This window comes from Leuciscus leuciscus (genome assembly GCF_965113295.1).
Source record: "Leuciscus leuciscus genome assembly, chromosome: 1".
Taxonomy (NCBI): Eukaryota; Metazoa; Chordata; class Actinopteri; order Cypriniformes; family Leuciscidae; genus Leuciscus; species Leuciscus leuciscus.
Window position 1 is genome coordinate 76,203,528 of NC_138725.1, and position 27,944 is coordinate 76,231,471.

Below are 27,944 nucleotides of genomic sequence, written 5' to 3' on the forward strand. Positions count from 1 at the left end.
AAGTACTATTATTATTTTTAATCAAAAGGAAATTTTTAGTTCATAATGAGCACTTCTGTCAAGCTTCTGTATAGGCATCTGTTATCCTGTGCTGTGTGTTTCTCAGTCGGAGCCAGCAGGGGTCACTCGCTGCATTTCTCTTCAAGTAGACTTTCAACTGTGATCATAGTGCCTTTGCAAGCTTTAATGTTAAATGGTGTCCTATGAAGTACTGAAAAGCAGCATGAAATCAAATTCAGCACCAATTACTTTAAGGCAAGAGAATATGGCAAACCAATGTTTTTTCTATTTTTTATTATTAATTAATTTTAGTCTTCCAATTTTAAGATTTTTGGCTATTTTCACATCATAAAATTCATAACATCGTTTTTTCCCCCCAGACTATTCAAAAGAAAATATCCCAAATACGCACTTAAGTTTTTATCTTAATATACTTTCTCTGAATCTGTAGAGTTAAATTACAATGCATAGGCTAGTGAAGATTATGTTCTCAAAATTTGTTTTTTTGTTTTTTAAATCTCCAGCACTGACTCAGACCTCTCCACCTCAGCAGCTTTACATGCACCAATTTTATTCCTATCAGTACTCTGAAGGTTTTTACCAAGGGGTTTGTTCATATATCATCCACACTGATATAACATTTTATCCTAAAAACAATCCTGTTGACAGTATTTTCTGATTTATAAGAACCTTTAAATGCAATATGTCAACAACATAAAACCCTTTAGAACCTGGCTTTAACCAATGTTCAGATTTCTGTTCTAGAAATGCAAACTAGTGTGTATTTAAAAATATTTTTTCCCAAAACGTTATTCCAAACAATAAAATTAAATAAAAAATGTCTTAAACTTTCATGATTCACCTAATAAATGACTTACTTCTTCTGCTTTTTGTTACTTTTCAACCACTCCACTCCAACCACATGGCTCCATTCTGGTATGTTATTTAATGTGTGTTTGTTTTTTCTTTAAAACATTACTGAGCAGTCCTAGATAACATTATTAGTACCAAGTACCTGCTCCTGGAAAACCTTCCCGCAGACTTCAGTTCCAGCACACCTGCCTGTGATCTTCAAGTAACCCTGAACACCTTGATAAGTTGCTTCAGGTGTGTTTGATTGAGGTTGGAGCTGAACTCTGCAGGGCGAAGAGTTAGGGGCCGTTTACTCAACACCATTTTTAACTAAAAACGTAAAACTTTCAATGCGTTTTGGCCGTTAATTTACACGACAACTGTGTTTTGGGGGCCTCAAAATGCACATTTTTGAAAATGGGTTTCAAAGTGCAAGTTTTGGAAAACAATCCCATTATTGTCTACGTGTAAACTACAAAAAAATGAATTTGTGAAAACGGTGACGTCATGCGCATACTTGACAACCAAAACAACAATGGCGGACTACAGGACTGAGTTTATTAACGCTTCTCCTGCAAAGTGTAGATTTACTACAACCAGCGGAGATGCATTATTTACATACGCCAAATTCTAACATCGCCAACTACTGGCCTGGCATAATACAGCATTTTTAGTCGTTGTTGCTTATCCATGTGAACGGGGATCATTTTCTCAATATCTATATCAATATCTCAAGAGAAGTGAATGGTGTGAACAACATTATAGTAGTACAGCCCAAAACAGATCTATTTGTGTTGGCACAAACTTTAAACCCTTTTGTAAGCCATTCCTGTCATCAGGTTAAACCTCGTCTGTTTATCTGTGTGGTTTGTAATGTTGATCTGAGTGGCAGATGCGGTAGGTAGATGCTGGATTTGGCCTGTGTGAGGGCGTTCATGACTGAGCTGGTCCTCGTTCCCACAGCCACATTCCAGTGTTCCCGGCACTGCCTTGAGAAACAATACAAGGAAAAACAACATTCCACAAATAGCCGCTATGATAACAAGGCAACAATCACATTCACAAGGCAGTTTGAGAGCATGCTAAACCTGGGTCGAGTACTGGAGGAATCCTGCAGCCTTCATAAGATGCAGACCTATTTTGTTCTTTTTATTTGTGTTTGCTAATGCAGGATTTCAACAAACCTTTAACCTCAAGTATTAAACTGATGCGTAACACATCCTGTGCACAGTTTGAATGATATATTCCCGATTGTGACGTACTGTAGATCGGAGTGAAGCGGCTTCTGGAACAAGAACATATGTAGGGCGGGGCTTGATTTTGTCCGTGGGGATTTGATTGGTTGGTTGGATGGTTGTGATTTGCTATTGGTGGATCTCATGTGAGTGACAGGTTGCCCCTAGATGAGCTGTAAGATTACGAGGCACATGAATTTAAATATATATTCATGGTGATTTCAAATGCACTATATTCACTTTGTGAGAGATAAAACCAATGAAAACATCTCACTGACTTTGAAGGAGGAACCCGAGACTAGAATATAATGGAGACTTGAGGAGCTTTTTGTCACCTAGCACTGACGTAAGTGTACGTTGATTGACTGAAGTCATGCTGTACGAAACACCAGCACCTGGCATTTTTAATAAGCTGCATAAACACACAGTTTACATATACTTACTCTATGAACCAACAGACAGAAAGCAAATGCTAACAGCACATAAACAAACAGAAAGCTAATGTTAACGGCAGAAACTTTTGTTAAACTTTTGTACTTTTGGAGTTACGTTTTCGTACGTTACTTTGTTTTTCCATGACTTCTTCAGTCTCCATGTTGAGAGAAACCGTGAGTAAGTGCAGAGGCGTTGTGTGTGAACATGACGACGGTTACTGTACATCTAGATGAGCATGCATTTACTCATCTCACTTGCACAAAAACAGATTCACTATTCCTCAAAATGAATAAAAACAGTGAAATGCTAATATTATGCAAACCTGCAATACCTAAAAATTTAATAAGCATTGCTTGGTAATTGGTTGATCTAAATTGGTATTACCTAATTGTGTAGTTAAATTTAACAGCAGACAGCTAATCAAGAAACATAATTTACAATAAATTGGTATAGGACAGTATGTAAAAAGTATATTAGAATGCAGAAATTGTGAACAAGGGAGGAAATATCTGTTTTGTTATTAAGGAGGACTGGACTGGAAAGATGAATATAAGTATGAAGTGACAAGCTAATAGGCAGCAGGTGGCAGTAATGCAACATTTTAATGCAACACCAAGAAAGAAGAAGAAGAAGACGACAGCTAAGTATTCAACCTAATTCATCTGTGAGACAGTCTCACAGAAGGATGGCCAAAACCAGTGAAATATCAACTGATTTGAGAGGAAAGCTAGTCAAATTCTACAAGGAGGGCATTTCAATCAGGAATATAGCAAAAAGATTAGACATGCCTAGAGGGACAGTCTTTTCCATTGTGAAGAAATTTAGAGAGACTGGTGATGTGAAGAATTTGCCTGGTCGTGGGAGAAAGAAAAAGACAACACGCAGAACAGACAGACTTATAAGACAGTTAGCAATGAAAAACCGAACATTTTCTGCTAAACAAATTGCTGCTGAAGTCAAAAAGGCCACTGACACAGAGCTGTGTGCTCAAACCATTCGCAACAGGCTGAAGAATGACAACGGGCTGCATTCCCCAGAAGAAACCCTTGATCAGCAAGAGAAATTAAATAAAACGCCTCCAGTTTGCTAAAGAGCATATCAACAAGTCTGCAGAGTTTTGGAAATCGATCCTTTGGAGTGGTGAGAGCAAATTTAACATGTTTGGCAGTGATGGCAAAACTAAAGTGCGGAGAACCTCCTACTGTAAAGCAAGGTTATGGTGTGGGGGTGTATGGCAGCTAGTGGACTAGGTAAACTACATTATATTGATGGAACTATGAACTCAGAAATGTATGTGGAAATCCTCCAGAGTCAGATGCTGCCATCAGCCAGGAAGCTCATGGGCCGCCGAGGATTAAAGTACTAAACTGGCTTCCGCAAAGTCCAGATCTAAACCCGATTGAGCTTCTCTGGGAGGTGATGGACGTCTCCGCCTGGATGAAGTGCCAAAAAAACAACAGGAACTGAAGAACCTGGGGAAATATTGAAGTTCAGGTTTGCATGAGCCTGGTTGACCGCATGCCCTGGAGACTACAGGCTGTCACTGAGGCTAAGGGTGGCCCAACACAGTATTGACAGAAAGTTGATTGTAATCCATTACATACCTTTCTATGAAAGTTACCTGACATTATCAGGATGAATTTGTTCTGACACAGTTTAAGTCTGAGTTCTTGTCATGTTTTATTACCATTTTCTGAACTATAGTGAATAAACTGTGATGATGTGAGAAATGCTGAAGGTGTCTGAATAAATGTCGGTTTGATGTGTACATTTGACAAAAATGTAATAACTTTTTTTGTTATTCAAAAAGAAACAAGCCAGATGAGAAAAAGTAACGCAAAAGTAATGTAATGCATTGCTTTCCATAAAAAGTAACTAAGTAACGCAAATAGTTACTTTTTAGGGAGTAACGTAATACTGTATTGTAATGGCTAACTTTAAAAAGTAACTTTCCTCAACACTGTATAACAGACTTTACTCAGCCTCAGTGTAAAGTAGCACTGCAAGATTTTGTCTCTTGGCTCTCCTTTTTGCTCTTTCAAACGAATAACTTCTACGTCTACAATCCATCTCCGTTATCACAAATCCCACGACACAACAAAAACACAGCTCCGATTATGGCGCCTTCCATCCTCCAGTTGTTGACATTGTTGAATGTCGCGCTTATAGGTATAGTTCACCCAAAAATTAAAATTAGCCCATGATTTACTCACCCTCAAGTCATGCTAGGTGTATATGACATTCTTCTTTCAGACGAATACAGTCAGAGTTATATAAAAAAATGCCCTGGCTCTTCCAAGCTTTATGATGACAGTGAATGGCTGTTTCTGTTTTGAAGTCCATAAAAGTGCATCTATCCATCATAGAAGTGCATCTATCCCTGATAAAAGTTCATCTATCCATGATAAAAGTGCATCTATCCATCATAAAAGTGCATCTATCCATCATAAAAGTGCATCTATCCATCATAAAAGTGCATCTATCCATGATAAAAGTGCATCTATCCATTATAAAAGTGTATCTATCCATCATAAAACTGTGTATATATTCATGATAAAAGTGCACCTATCCATCATAAAACTGTATATATTCATGATAAAAGTGCATCTATCCATCATAAAAATGTGTATATATTCATGATAAAAGTGCATCTATCCATGATAAAAGTGCTCCACACGACTCCAGGGGATTAAAAGTTAAGCGATGCATTATGAAAAGTTATGAGAAGTTATGAATATTCATATTTAACATGTTACAAAGTAAAATTCTAACTTCTGGCCAAACGCAGTCTACTTACGCCTAAAGCGCAATTTACGCAACTTATGATGTCAGAAGTAGTGTAAAACGTCAACGTGTAGTGTAGTGTAAATATCAGCAGTACGTCGCATTACTCGCATAAGTTGCACTTTAGACTTAAAGGGATAGTTCACTCAAAAATGAAAATTGTGTCATCACTTACTCAACCTCGTTTTGTTCTAAACCTGTATGGGTTTCTCTGTTCTGTTAAACAGAAAAGAAGATATTTTGAAGAATGTCGGTAACCAAACAGTTGATGTGTCCATTGACTTCCATAGTATTTTTTTTTCCCACTATGGAAGTCAATGGACACATCAACTGTTTGGTTTATCCCTTTAAGACTTATTTTACTTTATAAAGTTTTAAATATGAATATTTTCTGACACAAACGCATCAATTCACTTCAGAAGACCTTTATTAACACAAAGGGCAATAGGCACTTTGCAACAAATCATGTCACATTGACATTTACATAATATTTAAATAAACATCAGATTTCCAGCCCACACATCCAGGCATATAATTTGCATGTCGCATGGATTGCATAATTCTTTACTGCATTATAGTCTGACAGTTCCCTGATTGTAAGATTGACCTGCTGTCCAAAAACAAGGGTTTCTTGTCTCAATATAATTGACGTATGTAGGTCAGCTGGCGCAGTCGCGAGGCATTCTTCATATGCGGCTCAACAGAGGACACATTGTTAGACTAGGACACAGTGGTGAAATCTGTTAAACTAGGCAGGAATGCGCTCTAGCCCTTGTGAAAAAGATGTGTGCTTAAATGTGCGCTTGTACTGTACTTAACATTAAAAAAAAGATGTTAACACATCACCATTTTTTTCAGCAATACGGAAACCGTTTTGGCTGTTCATTCACACAACAACAGCATTTTGGTGGCCTAAAAACGCAAACTTTTGAAAACAGGGTGAAACTAGTTTTTGAAAATGATACGATTCAGTAAACTACAAAAATGTGAATGCACATGAGTATTAAGGGTTCAGTGTATAGGCACATAGTGTTTCTTTAAGAGGTAACATCGCCACCTACTGGCCTGGCATGAATAATACAGCGTTTTTAATCATTTTCGTGGAAATGCGAATGGGGATCGTTTTGACGACACTGCTGTCCGAAAAACATAAACAACATTTTTGCTATATTTTAGTACATTGTTGTTGTGTAAACATACCCTTAAGCACATGTAAAGAACTTGATTATAATTTACTGATTTTGATTATAATTAACTGCAGTGTGTTATTATGACCGCCGCTAGCATAGCTAGCGAAAGCGGTCATATAGGGATTGTCAACGTTTTTTGTTTTTTTTTTTTTTTTCATCTACTGAATTTTTCGTCAACGATACCAGGGACACCGAAACACCGGGGAACATGAACTTTGGTGGGCATGTAGCCCCACTAGACTTTTACGGAAAAATTTCGTTTGGTCCCCGGGGGCCACTCCCCCCCCCCCGCGCTGGGCCCCCCCAAACCCAAAAAATGCAGTTTTTCCTAAATAACTACCTGAACCGTGGCACCGAGGATGAAGACATTTTTATGGTATGTTGGTCTTAAGGGCCCACATCAACCTAGCCCATAATCACTCATTTGTGATTTGCGCCCCTCCCATAAAAAATGAAAATGCTATATTATTCTGCTTTAATCGCCCCTATCTTCAGTTGAGATGTTCAGAACTGCACCATATTTCATGTGTATGATTAACTTGACATCCTCTGGGGGTATGCTAAGTTTCGTAGAATTTCATCCATGGGGGGGTATAAAATAAATTAATTTATGTGCACATTTAGTGACTGTACACTCATCGGCCTGTAGATGGTGCTGTTGAGCGAAGGGTTGCTGGTTTAGGATGATACTGTCACACACACACATGCAGGAATACAAACAAACGCAAGCATGCACACACACTGACATCCACACGCACAGACACACACCCATACACACACATACAAATCCACATGCACAGACACACACACACAAACACACACATGTAAGCACGCATACATACACGCACAGACACACACACACACAGACACACACATACACAAACACACACACATACACACACACACAGACAGACATGCACATACTACTACTTTTTTTAGGTATATACATAAACACGCAATACAGCCAAATTGCTCCACGTCATTTATTTTTGTGGAAAGCCAGTGCAGGCCTGAGCGGCGGTCATATTTTGTACCGCCATGCGGTACATCTAGTTCGATATTACGTTTGAAGTTAATATATTTAAGATGTTCTAAAATGCAACTTCATCATGACAAGTTTAAAGTATTTTAGTTTATCATAAATGCTTGTCAAAATGGCAGTTTAACTATATTTCAAAGACAACAGAAGTACTTATGAAATTACATATAAAGATGTGCTTGAGTCCCACTTAAGTGGGTCAAAGAAGCAGTTAAAAGTTCCGCTAATTGCATTTAATATAAATTTAAACCATAATACATTTTAGTGTCTGAAATTAAGTTAAGTGAAATTAAGGACAAATAAGTGAACAAACTGGGGTGTATTCCAGCAGCTTGATCTCATGAGAGCGTCTCTAAAACACGCATTCTATTTATCATGCAATTTATATGCGAAAATTCGTTTTTACGTGCATACAGTATGATACTCAGTTTTTGCGTGCATATGATACGCACTTTATGCCGAGTAATACGCACGTACCCCACACCACATGGGGTTTACAGTATGTATCATATGCACGTAAAAACTCATTTTCACGTATAAATTGCACGATAATTACAAAGCGTGTAATATAGAGACGCATTTCATGAGATCGGGTTGATTCTAGAAAGCAATGCTGTCTTACCGTCAAACATACACTGAACTCTAGGTTGATTAACCCAAAGATTGCTTACTCGAGGTATGCTGGTTCCAATAACGCGTCCGGGAGTTCATCCAACCCAGAGTATGTTCATGGTCAACACACCAGACATTCTCAACAGAGCGACGAATCCACGAGTCACCATGGAAACTAAGAAAAAGCGCGCCATTCTACATCATCTTTAATGGCGATTTACATGGTGAATATCGCTACCTATTTGATGGTTGTGCAATAATTTTTCCATCTTTTCCTTTAATAATCCTTAAAGCTACAATATGTACATTTTTTTCGCCGCTAGGAGTCGCTAACCTCTAACAATTACAAAGGCGTAAGTTGATGACGCATAAGCGGACTTATGGAACTTGTCGTCATGCCAATGGATCTAATAATGTTTATGGATGAGTGAATACATTGATGTTTTTAACATGACTGTGGTGTGAAGCAGGACGCGAGTGCTAATGAGAGACATATATCAGCGCCACACGCAAGTTTTATGTACATTTGCTCACCTGTCTAATAAAGTACATTCAAGAGCGGCGTGTCTGTCAAGCCGAAGTTTGTCACGGACGTGGAGCTTGAAAACGCCACGCTGATATTGATCCTCGTTTTAGTTCTCCTTTTGTCCCAAAGTCTGCTTGCCATGGTCCATAATGTTTGAACGAAACAACAGCGTGAGCGTGCAGCTAGACGTAACGCAGTTGTCCACGTCTGTCGCCGTGGTTACGATGGCAGTACGAGCGGAAACCAGGGATAACGCGGATATTACGTCATTGACAGGCCACAAGTGAACATGGACGAACCATTATTAAAAATTTGAATTTCTCTGAAATTAAAAATCTTTGGGAATTTTGGGGATATTGTAAGTACACAACTGCAGGAAATATATCACACTGTGCAAGTGATTTTTGGATATTTGATTACAAAAATCTTACATATTGTACCTTTAATCACTGTGAAAAATAACTACTAGGCTATATTGTTTTTTTTATGTTAATTATATAATAAAAAGAAAGACTGATTTAACTAAATTACAGTCAAATATGGCTGTAAAAAGTTTAGTCATTTTTGCTTCCATATTGCTTGAAAGGTAAGATATATTATGTTTTTTTTTGTTGTTGTTTTTTGTTATGGAAATACATTAAAAAAAAAAAAAAAAAACATCTGATGGCTACTTACATACCCTGAAAGTTACCTCAGTTTTTGGAACTGAAAGTTGAGGTTATCTGCTTACATAACCTTACTGATCTGGAAACAGTGCAACTACTTAACTAGCAAGATAACAACTCAAACAATGAACAATGACAGAGGCAAACCAACTCAAAGTCATACAGAAACACAGACCAAACTAAATGAACCTGACAATATTCTTTTATTCAGTGTTTTTTGTTTTGTTTTTTTTTATCTCAATTTAAAAGTATGTTTCCAAAGGCCATTTCTTTTTCACAACTAAGCGAGTACTTACCAAAACAAAGGCTTTTCCTTTTTTCCAGAGTTTCTGTTCCTGAAAGCACTTAGGGATAAAGAGTTCCCCTTCATCACTCCGCTTAGTCTTTGTTTATTTTGAAACGCTATACTTCTCTCATCTCTTCATGCATGAGTGTCTGTCGACAAAGAAGACTTTAGATTTGATCTCATGTCATACCGACATGACTATTTAGTATGTAGGCTACTCCTCAAAATTGCCTAGACGTATCTAGCTAAATTGCAATAAACATGAAATAAAAATTCACAAGTTTCCAATTATGTGGTAACCAAAACTTAAACAGATTCCACAACAGGTGTGGTGCGTTGCCTCACAACATTGTTTGGTGTTTGTGTCAGAAATCTCTGATAATTAATCTACTGAACCTTCTAGTTTCAACACCCTTCTTTGATTAGCATGACTCATATTAATGATATATTTATTGTATTTAGCTTATATAAGTAGGCTATAAGTATAAGGCCATAGTACAAGTCTGTTACACTAAATGAGAGAGATATAAAAATGTATCTTTCTGCACATTACACTTGTACACTTGTTTTATTGGCTGTTATCTCTTATGTCTCTCTTATATCGGCTCAGGGCCACACACACACAGACGCACACATACTCACACACACGTTCAGGGCCGTTCTCTGTCTGTGTTCGTCATTCGCTCTCCCTGCCCCCACCGACACACACACACACACACACACACACTCACAGCACAGGGTGTGGATGGTGAAACTCAATACTGCAGCTTTGTCCCAAACCCTACTGAGCTTCCTACCTAGACAGCATATAAGGACACTGCATACATGATCCCAATGTGATCATTTACTGGCCCTTTTAAAAGATGTTTGTGCTCATTACAGTAAGACATTGTTAGTTGCTGAAGTCAGAATCATAAGCCATAAGCTAATATACATTAGTGAAAAGTTGTCCGTCAGGAAGAGTTTATGAGTGTGATGTATGATGCAAATGAGTGGCTGTTAAAGTCAGCATGAAAGTAAGTTGCGATAGTCTTTTCTTCTCTATTATTATGACATTAGTGAAACGGCTTCTGAGAGCTATAAGGTGGGGCTTGATTTTGTCCATGGGGATTTGATTGGTTGGTTGGATGGTTGAGGTTTGCTATTGGTCGATCTCATGTGAGTGACAGGTTGCTCCGCCCTCGCGCCAGTAATCACATCATCAGAGAAGAGAAGAGATGTAAAAGGGACCGATTATGTGACATATGATAAATCCTTCTGTAATGAGACCAAGTGTTTTTTAATAAAAATATAATATTAAAATAAAAATGTATGATGTTACAAAAAATGGTCAGAGTAGGCTATATGAACTTATTCAGTTCATGTTAAGTTGATTGTTTTTCACCAGAATATGAGGTCAGTGTTATGTGAACATTTTAATTAGGCTATTATGTGTTATATAACTTAATTATAGTTATTTATATAATTACTTAATAAGTAATTTTGCTGCCCTGAAGTTTCTCGAGGGCAATAGATATTCATGAATTACAATTATTCAAGCATACTTTTGTGTCTGGGACATTTATAGGATCACACAGGCTGTTGGTGTACAAATAAGCCATATTATGCCAAATTTAGCTGTTTAAAAGATACCAAAATGTGTCATAGGCTTTTTACAAATAAAAGCTTCAGATGTGTCCATAAAACGGGTTGCTCAGATTTTGGTTATCTAATCAAATTGCGCCCTGTGTGTGGCAGCGCGCTTTATTATTCACTCGGCCGTCAACAGAAGACAGTGATCAAGTGATCAAGTGATCGAGTGAGTGTGTGTGAGCTGAGTTTTGAGACACGGCTCGTGTGTCAGAAGCGGGCTAGAGTCCTTCAGCGTTCAGAATCACTGTGCTCGCGGTCTCGGGTGCGCGCTCGGGATTGGCTCGTTACGGTTAGAGACACTCCCCCGATCACGGACGAACACCCTTCCTCAACCGCAAGCCTTCCGGTCTCGAGTGTTATGTAAAATACCCGACTCTGTTCGCGAAAGTTGACTCTCTAAAGTTGAGTTGTAGTTGTGAATCGAGCCATTTTGAACTTTTTGTTGATTTATTTCACGGTAATCAAGCGACTAAAGAGCGCGCGATGGTGTTGAAATCTGAAGACGGAGTCGGTGAGTGACGATCATCGACAGATGTTACTTTTACCAAACTTATTATTCATAAACAACACGCGCTTGTTTATCTATATTGAGTGTGTGTGTGTGATATCTGAAATACATTAAAAATGATATTGACATTCACCATTCAGCGCTTGACTCCTATAGAAGTTGATATCAATGTGTTTTTTTCCCGTAGTAAAACGTCTAATTTTTTAACGGTGTGTTTTTTAGATTTAGTGAATCAAACTAGCTTAATATAAATAAATAAACTAATATTATGTTCGTGTTTCTACATGTACCTTACTTTGAGGATAATCATATACATTTGTAGGCTGTTATGGTGTGATATAGTAATGCTGCATGGTCTCTTTTGACAACAATACTCCCTCATGCGAGCTGTCCATCATCTCTTCTTTGTAGTGTATGCAGTTTTGAATTATTCATCAGGGCGAATGAAAGGCCTCTGGTTTTGACGAGATATGAATGTGTTTTATTGTTCCATGATGATCCTCTTATGTGCAAACATCTCAGTTAATATGCTTTCTGTTATTTGAGCTGTGATGAAATCCCTGTGTGTGTTTGCAGTTCAGTGTCTGACAACTGGTTTTGTCCTCACTTTAAGTCCTGCATGTTTGCCTGTTTAATTCGTTCACTTCCTAGTGTGACTCAAACAGGCTGCGACTTGTCTCTTGATTTCAGAGCAAGAATCCACAAAGTATTGCACATACCGTGAACAGAGTTTCTGAGGTTTCCTGGACGTTTTGCAGTAGTAACATGCTGTAGTCGTGTGTGTGTGTGTGTGTGTGTGTGTGTGTGTGTGTGTGACACTTGTTGTCTGTCGCTGAGGAATGTGGTTCAGCTGTCTGGGTTCGGTGAGGGGGTTGGGATGTTTTCTGTGGGAATGCTGAGATCTCAAGGTGACAGACTTTTGACCATACAGTATCGACCATACAAACTTATTTTGGCCAAGCGCCACCTACAAAAGAAACCAATTTGAACAGAATACATTTTGGACACCGAACACGAAACAAAGCACAATATAGGCTACATTTGTGCTGCTGGGGTGCTTCAATACATATTGGGGTCAATTATGGACAAACCCAACTGTTGGGTTTAAAAATTAGCCTAAATTTACACTAGCAACCACACAGTAACACATCCGTCCATCCACCCATCCATCCATCCATCCATCCATCCGTCCGTCCGTCCGTCCATCCATCCATCCATCCATCCGCACTGACTGCACTTATCCCAATTATTACGTCTACTTTCTAAATAAATACCCAAATGTACATGAAATACCGATTGTTGTTTATATTAATCTGTTTGAAATACAATGCTTAGGTTAACAGATCATCAGATTTTTCAAATTCCAAAATTTGGTTAACACGAATATTTCATGTTTGATTAGGCCTACTTCTAATTAGTTTAAAAGTATGCCCGGGTTGCTCTTTCCCGTAGTAAGGGTGTGGACCGACTAACGGCCTTCTGAGAAAGAGACTTGACAGGAAATGTCACCTTACGTTGAACCCTGACAGGAAGAGGCATTCGTCTCAGCTGAGGATCTTGGGAAACGCAGTGCAGAATCATTAACGCGTCTGTGACCTGACTGTTGAGTTGAGCTGCTATGTAAATTAGGATGTATTGATTTATTTTTTCTCTCTCAGCTCTGCTCGGTTTCCTGTCTGTGTGCTGTTGGTTATCTGTGTGTGACCGCCGTGGTCACGTGACTTCCTGTCTTGCGTTCTTCCTGCTCTGTGTTTATCAAGGTGAAGGGCATGTGGGATGTTGACCGTGTGCCGGTTCACACCATCAGTAGATGGAGAGATAGAGGACAGAGATGTTTTTTTTTCTAGATGTAAGCTACATCTGTGACATACTGTTTACTATCACAGAAAATAAGTTCATCCCTCAGTTTATATAATCAAGTAAAAGTGGTTTACAATTACAGTAGAAGTCTGTGGGCAAGACCTTGCATCAGAAATAAACATCTTGAACATTGTGCATTGAGCAACGACGTCCACCCGCAGGAATTACTCCTGTAATGCATGACTAGAAGTAGAAGTTCATCCACTTTTATACCCCATAGACTTACATTGTAAGTGCATTACTACACAATTAGCTTGTTTTTATAAGCTGACGTCACATCATGTTTTGGAAACAAATGTTGGTTACATCGAATGTATTGGGGTCAAATAGACGCCCATTGGTTTTCATGCAGTTTGCCAAAAACCAACACTTTGAAAAACCACAGAGTCAAGTAAAAAAAAAAGGTAACCTTTACTGTAGCTTGTTTCAGACTAAAATATGAAATGCATGAGAACACATGAGAAATACATGGAATTTAAGACTCAACGTTTACTTGAAAATGAAGACTTTTTCTTCTCAATAATCCATGGAGAATTCACCTGTTCACTCCATGGTTTCTTCATCTATTTAGGCTAAGTTTCAAAGTGAAAATATATATAATTTTTTTTCGGATCTCAGTTAGACTGAACATTGCAGAATTGAAAAGTGTGAGAAAGGTGTTTGAAAACCAGACATAACAACATGACTTAATGCAATAAATACTAACAATAAGTACATATAATTTGCACCATAGTGTGCATATAGTCACTGCATGTAACCATGACACACAAAATAAAAATAATAACCTTTAATATATATAGCTGTAATATAGCCTATTCCGCACTCTAGATAAAGCTTGCACAAAGCACCGGCTTTATGAATAGGCCTATGTCAGAAAAAATAGCAAGTAGACATTTTAATTATTTATTAATAAACTAGTGTTTTCTGAGTCAGTGTCGGCTGCAAAGATGACTGCTAATGAGCATTAGAGAGAAATGCACCTTTCATACGGATGACATAATCAGAGTATTTGTTTTCTATTTGAGTTGGTTCATTTAAAAGTGGACATTTCAAGCTTTCTATATATATTTTTCATGTTTTTGAGTCAGGTTAATTTTTGTGACGCACTCCAGTTCCGGACACTGAGACGGCAGAGAGCGCATCCTGTTTGTTTTCTCAATTTTACCAAAGCACAATGGTTTGTTGTTATAGTAAGTGTGCACAAATAATAGACCCTTTCGAATGATGTCTTACTCTTATCTGTATGACCAAAAAGGACGGAGTAAGTTCTCTCGGCTCTTCGCATGAACACTTGGATATGAGACGGATAATAGTGCACATTTATCTAGGTTAACTTCAGAGTAAACGGCCATATAGCCTAAAGTGGCTAACCACGGCTTAATATTAATGCTTGTCCGGGACAAGTGAATTTTTTGAAAGGGGCATGTGAAAGAGAATTTTACTTGCCCAACCAGACAAGTATCCCGATTAAAACCTCAATAACAAAAAATAACTAGGGAATCACAAAAACGTGAGATTGATTCTGCATTCATTTGGCGACTGATAGTGAGTAATAATAATATAATATATAATGTACTGGCGGTAACAGGGTTGTGTTGTAGGAGAAATGGAAACAAATAGCCTAAACTCAGTTAACATACAAAAAAGTTAAAACAAATTTATATTTATAACCTATGATGCAGTTAAGCAATATCACATGACCAGAAGTGCTGAATACCATCACGATTGGAAATGTGACACTGATTTCATGTGACAGTTCAATAAACAAGTAGGCCTAATTAAAATGAAGTCACTTACATTTTAGGCGCAATATTGACTCATTTTAATTCTATTTCAGCAGCGAAAATAGTTCCAAACAAAGATCACAGCAGAGCCATAATGCATCTCAGGATCACTTAACCGTGTTTTGATTACTGAATGTTTCAGCGTTTTGAATGAATCGTTTGAGTCAAAGATTCAATGACCCATTCATAAACAACTTCCTCATTCCTGAACGAATCATCCGTTTGAACGAATGACTCAATGACTCACTCATTAAAACGGTCACCTGCCGCCTCCTACTTGTGGTTTAGTTTCATGTTTAAAACTATCATTCTTTTCCAGAATTTCTTATTTGTATATTCCATAAATATATAAAACAAACAAATCGCTTAAACAAATGACTCAATGACTCACTCATTAAGACGGTCACCCCCCGCCTCCTACTTGTGGTTTAGTTTCATGTTTAAAACTATCATTCTTTCCAGAATATCTCATGACATTGTTTAATGCACTTGTCATTTTTCAGTGTAAATTATTTAATTTGATTGGTAACAGCCCTATAGTGTCTTATTATTCTAATTTAATTTATTGATAAAATTTAAGAATTTAAAATGAAAGGTGAAGCATATATTTAAAACAATTTGGGGAAAAATGCCCTTTATAAAGGTTAAAATATCATAAAGATGCAGATTTAAATATGTCAAAGCTGACTGATGAGAATATTGCTTCAGAATAAATTATATTTACAACAGTATTTTTTTCTGGACAAGCTTATTTTTTACTTAGACAAGTGAAAGACGGATTTACTTGTCCAAAGGACAAGCACATGAAAAGGCTTAATGTCGAGCCCTGCTAACGTTACGTTGCATGTTTCATATAAGCCAAATTTAAGGTCGGTGAATGATTTCCTGCCCGATATACTGTAATAACCACAAGGACCCGATCTGTCCCTCACAGACTGTGTGGCTTCACATCTTCCTGTGGAGTTTAGCCTATTTCTGCAATAACTGACCAAATATAATTTGGTAAGACTAAGCCTCTTCTCATCGACTAACGTTTAGTTGATTATTCGGGAGCAGTCCTAGACCAAATCTTCATGAATGAAAGTTTTTAATATTAGGAAATGTTTATGAATAACTCTAACATTTCCCACAGTAATTGTCATCAGAGGTAGGCCTAACTGTATCAGGCCTCAATCAGGATTTGTAGTCATATGTGGTGTTTGCTCATCAGATTTCTCCTGTGCGCTTTGGTTTGCTCACATAAACGGCAGGATGTTTACTCTGCAGAGCTTCAGGATGTTTGCTCAGCACATCGGCCGTCAGCTCGGGCCTTCCCCCTCACAGCTCGCACATCAGATCTGCAGAGAAATCCTCCGGTGCCTCATGATCCTTTAGCTGGGCTGATGATAAAAATAAACCAGTCTGCGTTCCACACACAGTGCCTTGAAACAATCTCTTATTGTTGCTCATGTTATTTTTGGCGGATGCCTGCTGCCTTGATTCCCTGGCTTTCGCTCAGACCCGTGAGTCGTGTGATATTGAAAGCGTGTGCGTGACACAGAACTGTGTCACCACCTCAGAGATCTGATTTAAGAGCCTCTCAGGACACACCGAGGCCGGCCGATTCCAGGAAAAGCATTTCAATGATGATCTCAGGCCTTGATCACTATGCTATTACAAGTTTATCGGATTAGATGAGCTTTATACGGTGGGCTCAAAAATGTGGATAAATACATAGTAATACAGTGGGGACTTCAAAACCATGGCCTTGACATTGCTGTGCTTTGCTGTTTGAGCTTCGCCAATGTTATATTTCCGTTATACTCTGTGTTAGTGAAGTAGTGATGAAACTGTGACTCATTGGCCGGAGTGAGACTGATGACATTTCCTCCCCTGCTCTCCTTCGTCATATGAACACTTCACACACCAGTATAATGTGGCTCTCAGATAATGTGGATTTAAAGGGATAGTTCATTTACTCGCCCTCATATCATTCCAAACCTGTTTGCATCTTTCTTATGGGGAATACAAAGGATATTTTGAAGAATGTTGGTAACTAAACCGTTTTGGTGACCATTGTCTCAAAATACCTTCTTTTATGTTCCACAGAAGAAAGAAAGTCAAACAGCTGAGTAAACAATGACAGACTTTTCATTTGTGGGTAAACGGTCCCTTTAATAGAAAGTACATGCCTGAAATAAGCAAACAGGTTTAGTTTCAGTGGAATGATCTCTTCCTGAGAGTTTCTTTACAGAATAATATGAACTGTGCATTGTGGACCAGATTTAATGCTAATGCTATAAAGTCTGGCTATTTGAGACTAAATTTGCGATTGTAGAGGGAAAAAAAACTCATTGTTCTCATTGTCCTTTTGGTTGGTACTAATGCAACTTGGGCCAAGTCACGAGATCCCTCTTGGTGCCAGTGTATCCACTTGATCCATAAAAAAAGTGAAGAAATTAGAAGTAAATGTCTGCAAGAAAGAGCAGAGAATGACCACTAGATGGGGCAATCCTTGTTTATGATGGCATTAAGTCTGAGAGAAGGGAGGAGAGAGAGAGACGAGTGTGGGATGGAAAGGACCGTCTGCACATGGACTTCAGCAGTGTGTGAAATGTGTCTTCCTCTTTCTCGGTCTGCCGTAGGAAACGTCTGTATGCGTCATGCTTGACGTCTAATTCTTACCTGGATGAGTTTGGGTTTGAGTTTATCTTTGGTTTTGCTGCTGCTTTGGATAATGAAGGAGAGAGTTTTGATGAGTGAACAGAAGTGGACTGATATCAGGACGACATATACATTTCACTAAAGATTGCGGAATCAGGTCAGTTCGCTGTGATATTGAAATGGCTACTTGGCAGGGTGTTGTTGAGACTTTCCACTTTCCATGTTAGTGTGCCATTGTACAGTTTCTTTGCTTTAGAATCAATGCAAGTGCCTGTAATGTGAACTGTCTCACATATTGAGTGGTTTGATTGCAAACAGAAAGATCATTTGTGGACTGGATAAAACTCTCTGCAGTGTTGAGCTTTCACAGGACATGCGAGGTTAGTGGTACATGGCTTCTGTCTTCCTTCATGCAGTCATTTGTTCATTTTCTGCTGCATCTAACAGTCACTGGCTGACCATCAGCTTAAGAGATATTGCGTATCTAGGAGGAGCTTTAATTTTACTGGTTCATGTTCAGAAGGACAGACAATAGGTGGTTGGTTTGAGCCTAGAAAGATTCTGTGATGCACTGTATTTGATTCCAGGCACTATAGGAATGTTTATCATGGGATTTCTGAAATGTTTTTCAGTTTTAGCCAAACTCAGGCAGAAAAGCCCCATGAAGAAAGGCATTGTCTCATTTATCGAGAGCATAGTTGGATTGATTTATGGAGTTCAGTCATCAATTATCTGCCCACTGTCATATCAGTGTTCATTCGCCAAGAAGTCCCACGCTGCCCTTGGAAATGCGGCCTTTTTCAGCAGGTCAGACCTGGTGCCCAGTACATTAAAGTGAGTCTAGTGCTTTGAACAATGGCATAATACATCCAAGTGAATGCAGTTTCTCAGTATTTCTGTCGTGGGGTCAACGTTCCAGAGGTAAGGAATGTGTAATGTGTTACATTTGAGAAGTAAAACCAAAGAGCTGAAAACAAGATGCAAAGTATTTGCCACATTCTAGCCTAAATCCTGAGGTGTTTCATTCTTACCATAGTAAACAGCTGCCGCTAGTGCTCACAGTGGTACTCGCATTGATGATGCAAATGTTTCACAGTGTAAAGTTACTGTCTGTGTGTGTTACATTAAGCGCATTAGTTTAGAATGGTGTAAAAAAAAAAAAGAGAAGAAATAACCAACATGGGAAAATTACGTCGGTTCTGCATTTCGGTTTTGATTACTTTTCGATTAATCGTCCTGGTCTAGATTGAGGTGGAACTCTGATTCGGATAAAGCACACACGTGGCGAGACAGCCTAAGAGAAGTGTCTGACTGATGACCAGACTTGTTTCATTGAGTAAATGTTTAATGTTTACAAGCTGGCAGGACAGATGTGGCTCCTTTACAGAGGCTTTGTGTTTTGCAAATCCTACTGAATGAAGAGAATCGGCTGTATTTGAAAGATAAGATTGTCTCGAGAGAAGGACATAAATGTGGATAAAAGCAGAGACATTGGAAATGTTTTCTTAACAACAAAGAAGCAAGTTGAGGTGTAGTGGTTAAGGTTCTGCACGGGTGGGTTTTTCAGTTATAAAGAGCGAGCCTAGCCAGCAAGTAAGTAGCCATTTGCCACATTGCATCCATTCAAACTCTTGTAGGATTGCGGAGATGCTGGGCCATAAGGGCCAGCTTGCATGAATGTCCAGTCCATCACAGAGCTATAACGTCTTTGGATTGTGGGGAAAGTCCGAATGCCTGAAAGAAACTCACGACAACCCAGCGAAAACATGCAAACTCCATGTTCAGCCGGGGATCGAACCAGGGTTATTTACCTGTAGGCAGTCTACCTCCTAGAGTAGGGATGTCATGGTACCAAAATTCCAGTAGTCGGTACCGATACCATTAACATTTTACGGTTCTCTGTACCAATTTCGGTACCACAGCAAAATCTGTTGGAACTATTTTTCTATTTTATTTAACTATTTGAAAAAAAATCTTAAATTCAATTCAATGACTTTATTTATGACGGTAATCATAAGTAAATAATACATATACCGTATTTTCCGGACTATAAGTCGCTTCGGAGTATAAGTCGCATCAGTCAAAAAATGCGTCATGAAGAGGAAAAAAACATATATAAGTCGCACTGGACTATAAGTCGCATTTATTTAGAAATTTATTTCACAAAATCCAAGACCAATAACAGACATTTAATCTGGAAAGGCAAGTTATTCAACTACACAGAACAACAGGCTGAATAGGTGTCCGGTATTTTAACGCAACACATTAACAGTTATTCAGCTACACAATAGCATAAAGAACATATACCTGGGAGGCTGAATAGGCTAAATTAACATAAGCCAGCGAGTCCAACAAGCAAGTTACCAGTAAGCAAGTTACCAGTAAACAAGTTCACCAAGCTCCCGCGATCTCATTCCACATCATTTTCTTCATCCTTGGTTTCGCTTTTGAACAACTCCGCCAACTAGAGCGCCCTCTCGCGGCTGTAGACGGTAATGTTTTCTCTTGGTTCATCTCAGTCTGAATTAATTTTGATATATAAGTCGCACCTGAATATAAGTCGCAGGACCAGCCAAACTATGAAAAAAAGTGCGACTTATAGTCCGGAAAATACGGTAAGCATTAAAGGCTACATGCTGTTTAAACGTAAATATTGCTTATTAAAAAAATCCCATGGAGACGTAGCTAAATCTACAGTACAGTAGCCTAATTATTTCTGTCAATTTCTTCAAGTTAAACCGAACTTTTATTTTGACGGGTTGCCGTGAAGACCTGTGTACACGTGTATGATATGACGATAGTTTTTTTCTAAAAATTAAACGGTAAAATTCTCATGAAGTGACTCTCAGAGTGGCTCTGGAGATTAATTTCATCATGTCATATCGTGAGGCAGCAGAGACTGAAAACAGCGCGAGCGTCACTCGTGCTTCAGTGTGTGTGTGTGTGTGTGTGTGTGTGTGTGTGAGGTAAATGAAACCGCGCGCCTGCGCCATTCATTCACACAGAGACAAGCAGAACATGCAGTGTTAATATTTAAATAGTCTTTTTGCAGTTTAATATACACAGACACTATATATATATTGTGGTGTATATCGGCTACAGACAGTGCTCCAAGTAAAAAAGTTAGTCTGGAGCCCCGCACTTAGATAAAAACACGGAAGCGACTTAAAGCAGCTCCTATTAGTGGGTACCGAATGTACCCGGTACTACAGAAATACTGGTATCGACACATTTTCAGCACCGACTTGGTACCGAAGTGCCGGTACTTTGACAACACTATCCTAGAGTTGAGGGTCTGACAGCTTGTGTCCTGTTCTTTGAAGCCTTCTGGAACCTTCTACTTTTTTTGGCCCTGAGCTATAGTCACCATGGCACACCCAGGTTGGATCCAGTGGAATTGTCTGTAGTGTGCCCATAGTGGTGTTTTATGGTGGCATTGCAAGACTCTTTCCTTGCTCCTGTCCCTGAGATAAATGTCTGTCAGCATCTACTTTCAATATCCAGCAGCACTGTCTCCAGTTGTCTGTTGCCTTAGCAATGTAATTTTGTTACCGTTACTGATGGTCATATATTCCTACAATAATCCGGAATGAAATCAGAGCTCAGGTTCTGTTGGAGCTGATGCACGTCTCTGCGATTTCTTTGCGGCGCAGTCGTTACATATTAAAGCTCTTGAGCTTTTGATAGAAGTGATGGTGTGGGCATATTTTTTGCTCCCTGGCTCCCGTAGGCACATGTTAAACTGGGTTAAATCTGAAGGAGGAGATCCTCAAGTATTAATGTCCTGACTTTGCGAGGAGAGTTCTCCAAAGGTTCTGGACGGAAAATAAGAATGTGCCAATCCTGACAGCATGGAGCTTGGGCTCGGTCCTCAAGGGTTCATGTCAAGAGGCTCTCTGTAATTGTGGTTTTTCTTTGCTGGGTTGCGGTGCCTCTGCCATTAGGAAGGCCTTCACCCTTCCATTCAATCAGAGCGATTATAGAGCAGCTTTTGTGACTGATCAGAGCAAAACACTCTTCACTCTTTACGGCTTAAATAAGGACCACAGAAACAGGTCAGAGAAAACTCCTGCTGCTGTCAGAGGAGAGATGTGAGCATGCACACTAAATATGTCAGCGAAAAAGCACATGATAAACGAGGTCAATGAAAGCTTGTTCTGGATAATACCCTGATCAAACCAGCTGAGCTGTGTTTTACAAATCCAGATCCATGGGCATTGCAAGACGCAAGTCGAGAGATGCTGGTTTCGGCTCTTTGAATCTGCAGTTTCTGTTATCAGTCAGAGACATGTTGGTTTTCTTGGAATATGAACCTTTCATGTTTTCATCCCAATACCAAAAATGATGTGTATCGTCTTGATCTGATACCAGCACAGTTTTTTTTTTTTTTGGTAAATGGTAAATGGACTGCATTTATATAGCGCTTTCACAGACCCAATGGCCACCAAAGCGCTTTACAATATTGCCTCACATTCACCCATTCACTCACTCATTCATACACCGACGGCGGTGTCAGCCATGCAAGGCGATCCAGCTCGTCGGGAGCAGCTGGGGTTAGGTGTCTTGCTCAAGGACACCTCGACACTTGGTCAGGTGGAACCGGGGATTGAACCACCAACCTTCCGGTTTGTAGACAATCTACATGAACCACTGAGCCACTGCCGCCCCTTTTTTTATCAATGTAGAATTTCTATACCTGTGTGTGGAAGTGATAATGACTCGTTTATGTGTTAAAAACATTCTACTAAATACATACTACTTCATTATAAATAAAAACTTCCCAATGCCACTTGAAAAAATGTAGGCAAGACATCATGGCCCTTTGTCGGTTAATCTTCAACACTCGAAAATACTTATCACTTATAAATACTTATCACAATCATAGACATACTGGTTTGTAACACGAATAGTTTTACTGTTTACTGCACTTTGTTATTCTTCTAGTTGTTCACCTTAAGCGGATACTCAAACAGAAGTCTTAAACGTTCACCGAGAACCGCTTACTTCCAGGTTGCAAAATAAGGTGGACAGGGACAGAAAGAAGGGGTTTTGTTTGTGACTTGTCTCTCTAGCTGTATGTGTGGGTTCATGTGTGGGATGTTGTGGCATTAGCATGTGGGTGATTCTGATTAGCAGCCCACTGACTATCTGTCGCACTGAAATTACTCAATTCCAGACCTGATCTGATCCTGCAGCCCTACAATTTTGAGATTGACCCATTTATCAGTTTCGAGCTGCAGCAGATAGCTTTTGATAGGTTGTGCTACTTCTGTCTTAATTCATATCAAGTGATTTGTATAGATAGCGCTTTTTATAATTCATATTGTTTAACGGCATGCATTAATGATTCGTATTCGACAATGGGCATTGGGATGCCGGAATCAATAGTTTTATCTTGTATAGTGTGTCATAGTGGCGCCGGCGCATCTGTGAAGCTCACGACGTCATGAGAGGTATACTAGCATGATTTATTTCGGTCCTCAATGACGGGTTCCATCACATCTGTGACGCTGACCAATAGGAGCACAGAAGCTCCTCCATACACAGCTTTCAAACATGGCAAAACGAAAGGGAGACGATGGTATTGGTGCGGCTAGGTGGAATAATGCAATTGAAACAATACTCCTGCATTTATTATGATCTCTCAAGGGATGACCACGGGATGCATTCTGGAGAATGATAGCAAGCAACCTGGAAAGTACTGGAATTAGTATTAAGTAGGCTAGATGCCAGTGGCATATTGGGACATTGGCTGCTTCACTTTTCTAAACTGGAAGAGAGTGAAGGTGTTTCGTATAAATCTTTTTTTTCAGTCTACCCACAACTCACAATAATTTCAGGAGTCATGATCTGACACAGTGACTTTCGAAACAGAAATATTGTGTTGTCTGAACCAGACATTACAGCCCCCAGTGAGCAAGTCTGAGGCAACTGTGGCAAGGGAAAAACTCCATAAGATGTTTAGGCAGCGCCGGGAAAGAACCTGTGTGGGGAGCCCATCCTACTCTGGCATTGCAGTGAATTCATTTTCTTCATGTGGGTTTCTCGAGAAAAGTGAACACTGAGCTCTCTCTTCACCTCGTTTCATTGTTCATTGCTGGAGGAAGCAGAACTGTGTGTTTGCCACTTGCATATGAGGGGTTTTCCATCATCCAACTGTGTGTGAAGTGGTTCACCATATCTTTCCCTCAGACTCTCAGAACTTACAAGGGTTTTTACATTGTTAAATAAAAGAGTTTCTTTTCAAATGAGCTTTTAGAGGTCTAAATTTCATTTTGCGCAGTATTACGTTTTTCTAAATTGGTGACTAAATTGCTTTAGCGTCATAAACTTTCCCTCTGATGTTGAGAAAACAGGCGTAATTCCAATGTGTTTTTTTTAGAGTACAATTTTTTCTCATGGAAATATTTGGTTCCCATAAATCTGGATGTTTTTTCTCTGTTTCTGTAATTTGGATTAATGCAGAAAATCTAGTTTAATTAATGCAGTAATCTAGTTTAAAGGACTGTATTCAACACATTTGTAGCATTTAGTTTTTTCCTGAAATCCACTTGTGTTATATAATGTAAATTAGTGTATAAGTGTTATATACTGTGGTCTCAAACAGGACCAGGGTTGAGAACCACTGTTTAGAGAGATATATGTAAATACCTGTAATGAATCCCTGACCTCCACGTATTGGCATAGTTCACACACTGTAATTTATCCAGGAGGGTCGCCGCTGAATACTAAATAGATGGCGATAATGTGGGCGGCCATACAGTACAGGCCAAAAGTTTGGAAACATTACTATTTTTAATGTTTTTGAAAGAAGTTTCTTCTGCTCATCAAGCCTGCATTTATTTGATCAAAAATACAGAAGAAATTTTTTTTTATATTGTGATATATTATTACAATTTAAAATAATTGGTTTTCAATTTATTATACTTTAAATGATCATTTATTTCTGTGATGCAAAGCTGAATTTTCAGGACCATTACTCCAGTCTATCACATGATCCTTTAGAAATCATTCTAATATGATGATTCATTATCAAAGTTGGAAACAGTTCTGCTGCTTAATATTTTTTCATAACCTGTGATACTTTTTTAGGATACTTTGATGAATAAAAAAATAAAAAAAGAAGCAAGTGTTTTAAAAATAGAAATCTTTTGTAACAACAATATACACTACTGGTCAGTAATTTTTTTTCTTTCTTTTTTTGAAATAAATCAATACTTTTATTCAGCAAGGATGTGTTAAATTGATCAAAAGTGATAGTAAAGAAGATTTATATTATTAGAAATTATTATTTTTTTTTTTGAATAAATGCAGTTCTTTTTAATCTTTTATTCATCAAATATATTAGGCAGCAGAACTGTGTCCAACACTCATAATAAACCAGAATATTAGAATGATTTCTAAAGGATCATGTGATAGACTGGATGTCACATGTGACACTGAAGACTGGAGTAATGATCCTGAAAATTCAGCTTTGCATTACAGAAATAAATGATAATTTAAAGTATAATAAAATGAAAACCAATTATATTAAATTGTAATAATATATCACAATATTACTTTTTTTTTTTTTCTGTATTTTTGAGCAAATAAATGCAGGCTTGATGAGCAGAAGAAACTTCTTTCAAAAACATAAAAAATAGTAATGTGTCCAAACTTTTGGCCTGTACTGTATGTTAATAAGCTCACGGCTGTGACTTAAAACTATACAGTTTAGTTTTATTAAATGATTTGGTGGACTGGGGACTTTAAATGAAACTGAGTTTTGAATGTTAAAGTAGGCAAATTGTATTTAACTGTATGAACCATTTAATTTCAAGTGTATATTTCTTCAGAGGGATGCTGTGAGGTGACGAGTGTTTGTTCTCGGCACCCTCACAGATGGGGTTTGAAGCACTGATGGGTTGCCATGGCTACAGGAGGATGCTGTGGGTGAGATCTCACAGTCACATGGTGAATAAAAGTTTGTGCCTGTGATTGAGGCGTCTGGCTAGAGAGCACTAAAGCCCATTTCTGCGATGCTGAAGGCGTCGTTCAGGCTAGTGTGTCGGTCTACTGCGACTCAAAAAGAGTCTCAATCAAAAATTTGATTGATTTGTGCTTTATCTTTTTGGATCAGTTTGAGGACATTTGCAAGTATTTACGGATCTCTTTATTTCCTTGGTGTCTCTTGCACATTTGGAGTAGTTTTGCTCATGATCCAATTACGATATCATAGTGCATTACGATATTTGTGACAAGGAAATCAGGCCTGGTTATCGTTTCTTTTCAGTCATTTGTTGGTTATTGATGCGTGTGTGCTTGTAAAGATGCTGCTGGGTAATATTGTGTCCTATCGATTCTGTTCACAGTCCTTTCGTTCACTAATCTGTATTCATTTCACCATATCATCACTAAAATATGCTCAGATCAATGTTTAATATTTCTTTTCGGTTCAAAGTAAGCCTAGGACACTGGTTATGAAAAAAAAAACATATTTTTTTTATCTCGTTCTCAGTGCCTGACGACCTCACGCCTGAGGAGCAGAAAGAACTGGAAAACATCCGCCGCCGAAAGCAGGAGCTGCTGGACGACATTCAGGTAAATAATGAACTGCTGTGAATCATTTATTCAACTCGAAATCACTATTCAAAAGTCAGTCACGCTTTATATTATATTACAATTCATGCATGGATTTGACTGGCTTATTCATTTAATAATCTGCAGTTCAGGGCTCCAGACTACGACCAAATGGTAGCTTCTTGCTAACTTTTTTCCCGCCGGTGCGACTAAATTTTGTTTGAGGTCACATTGGTGCCATCAGCACGTTGGCCAAATGATAATAGCTGCCTTTTATTTTGCATATGAGAAACATGCAACCTAAACAAAAGTGAAACGAAACCGTTTACTTGCGGGCCGTTCTCGATCATGCTACACCGTAACTACACGTCGTTTGAATTCACAGAAGAATTAATAACATCGCAGAGAGATCTAGTGCAAAAGCATTTAAATTCGGCGCAGAATTCTGTTATGAACCATAGATATCAGATCAAATGTTGTTAAAGGCTTTTCAATCCACAAATCATCAACATTCACCATCCAGCAATGTAGCGATGCTAACTGTAACCATGGTATTGTGGCAGAATGTTTGTTTTACATCATCTCAGGGTTCGTACAACCTTTTAAGAGTGGAATTTAAGCACTTTAAGGGCTTTCAAGTGCTTTACACTTGTTCCAGCACTTCAAAGATCCAATTTTAATATTATTTGTAGTGTGATGATTTATAAAACTAAAAGTTTAAAGATGTAGGAAACTAAAACTTCATGGCAATGAAACGCTTTTATTAAAAAAAAAAAGAAAAACATGAAATTACCACTATAACCGGTAGATGGCGGCAGAGGAGCACCATTTCCACTCCCTATTAGAAAAAAAAAAAGAATTAATTAACAAAGTCTCAAGAAAAACAAGCTTTTCTTCTCGAACGACGAAATTTTATCTCCTTTTACATTCATTTTATAATCACTGAAGCTGTCGGTCAGTTCAGTGTGATACTATAAAATAACAATTTAATAAGAGTGGAATATTTACTGTTGTTAATAATGATGGTTCATTTTAAGTGATTTACTGTCAAATTTACAATAAACAAACAAATATTATTAGTAATTGCACTTCTTAATGCAAAAAATACTTATATAATACTTATAAAAATAAATATATAGTAACAGAGAAATATAAAAAAATAAACAGAAATAAACAAAATAATTAATAAAAATAATAAAAATAAAATAAATAATTAGTTATATTATTATTTAATATTATCCCACATCTGCTATATAAGATGTGAAAATGATTTATTCTGAAATAATAATAATAATAATTATAATAACTTAAGGAATCTACAAATATTTGTGGTA

The 27,944-nt window shown here is 38.2% G+C and overlaps 1 protein-coding gene and 1 long non-coding RNA gene across 5 annotated transcripts in view; one reads left to right on the forward strand and one right to left on the reverse strand.

Moving 5' to 3' along the window:
* The window catches only part of LOC309513126, a 284,332-nt gene that overhangs the window by 172,776 nt on the left and 83,612 nt on the right, over positions 1 to 27,944 (reverse strand). The gene's annotated exons all lie outside the window — the stretch shown is intronic.
* The window catches only part of cyth1a (cytohesin 1a), a 73,431-nt gene that overhangs the window by 26,940 nt on the left and 18,547 nt on the right, over positions 1 to 27,944 (forward strand). For 2 of the 4 annotated variants that reach the window (XM_082186450.1, XM_082186448.1), the window contains exon 2: positions 26,549 to 26,631. In XM_082186450.1, the coding sequence (XP_082042576.1) occupies positions 26,549 to 26,631 (83 nt within the window). Of the gene's footprint in view, positions 1 to 11,525; positions 11,768 to 15,902; positions 18,209 to 26,548; positions 26,632 to 27,944 lie in introns of those variants that run through there. The other 2 variants (XM_082186449.1, XM_082186451.1) reach the window with 2 other exon arrangements.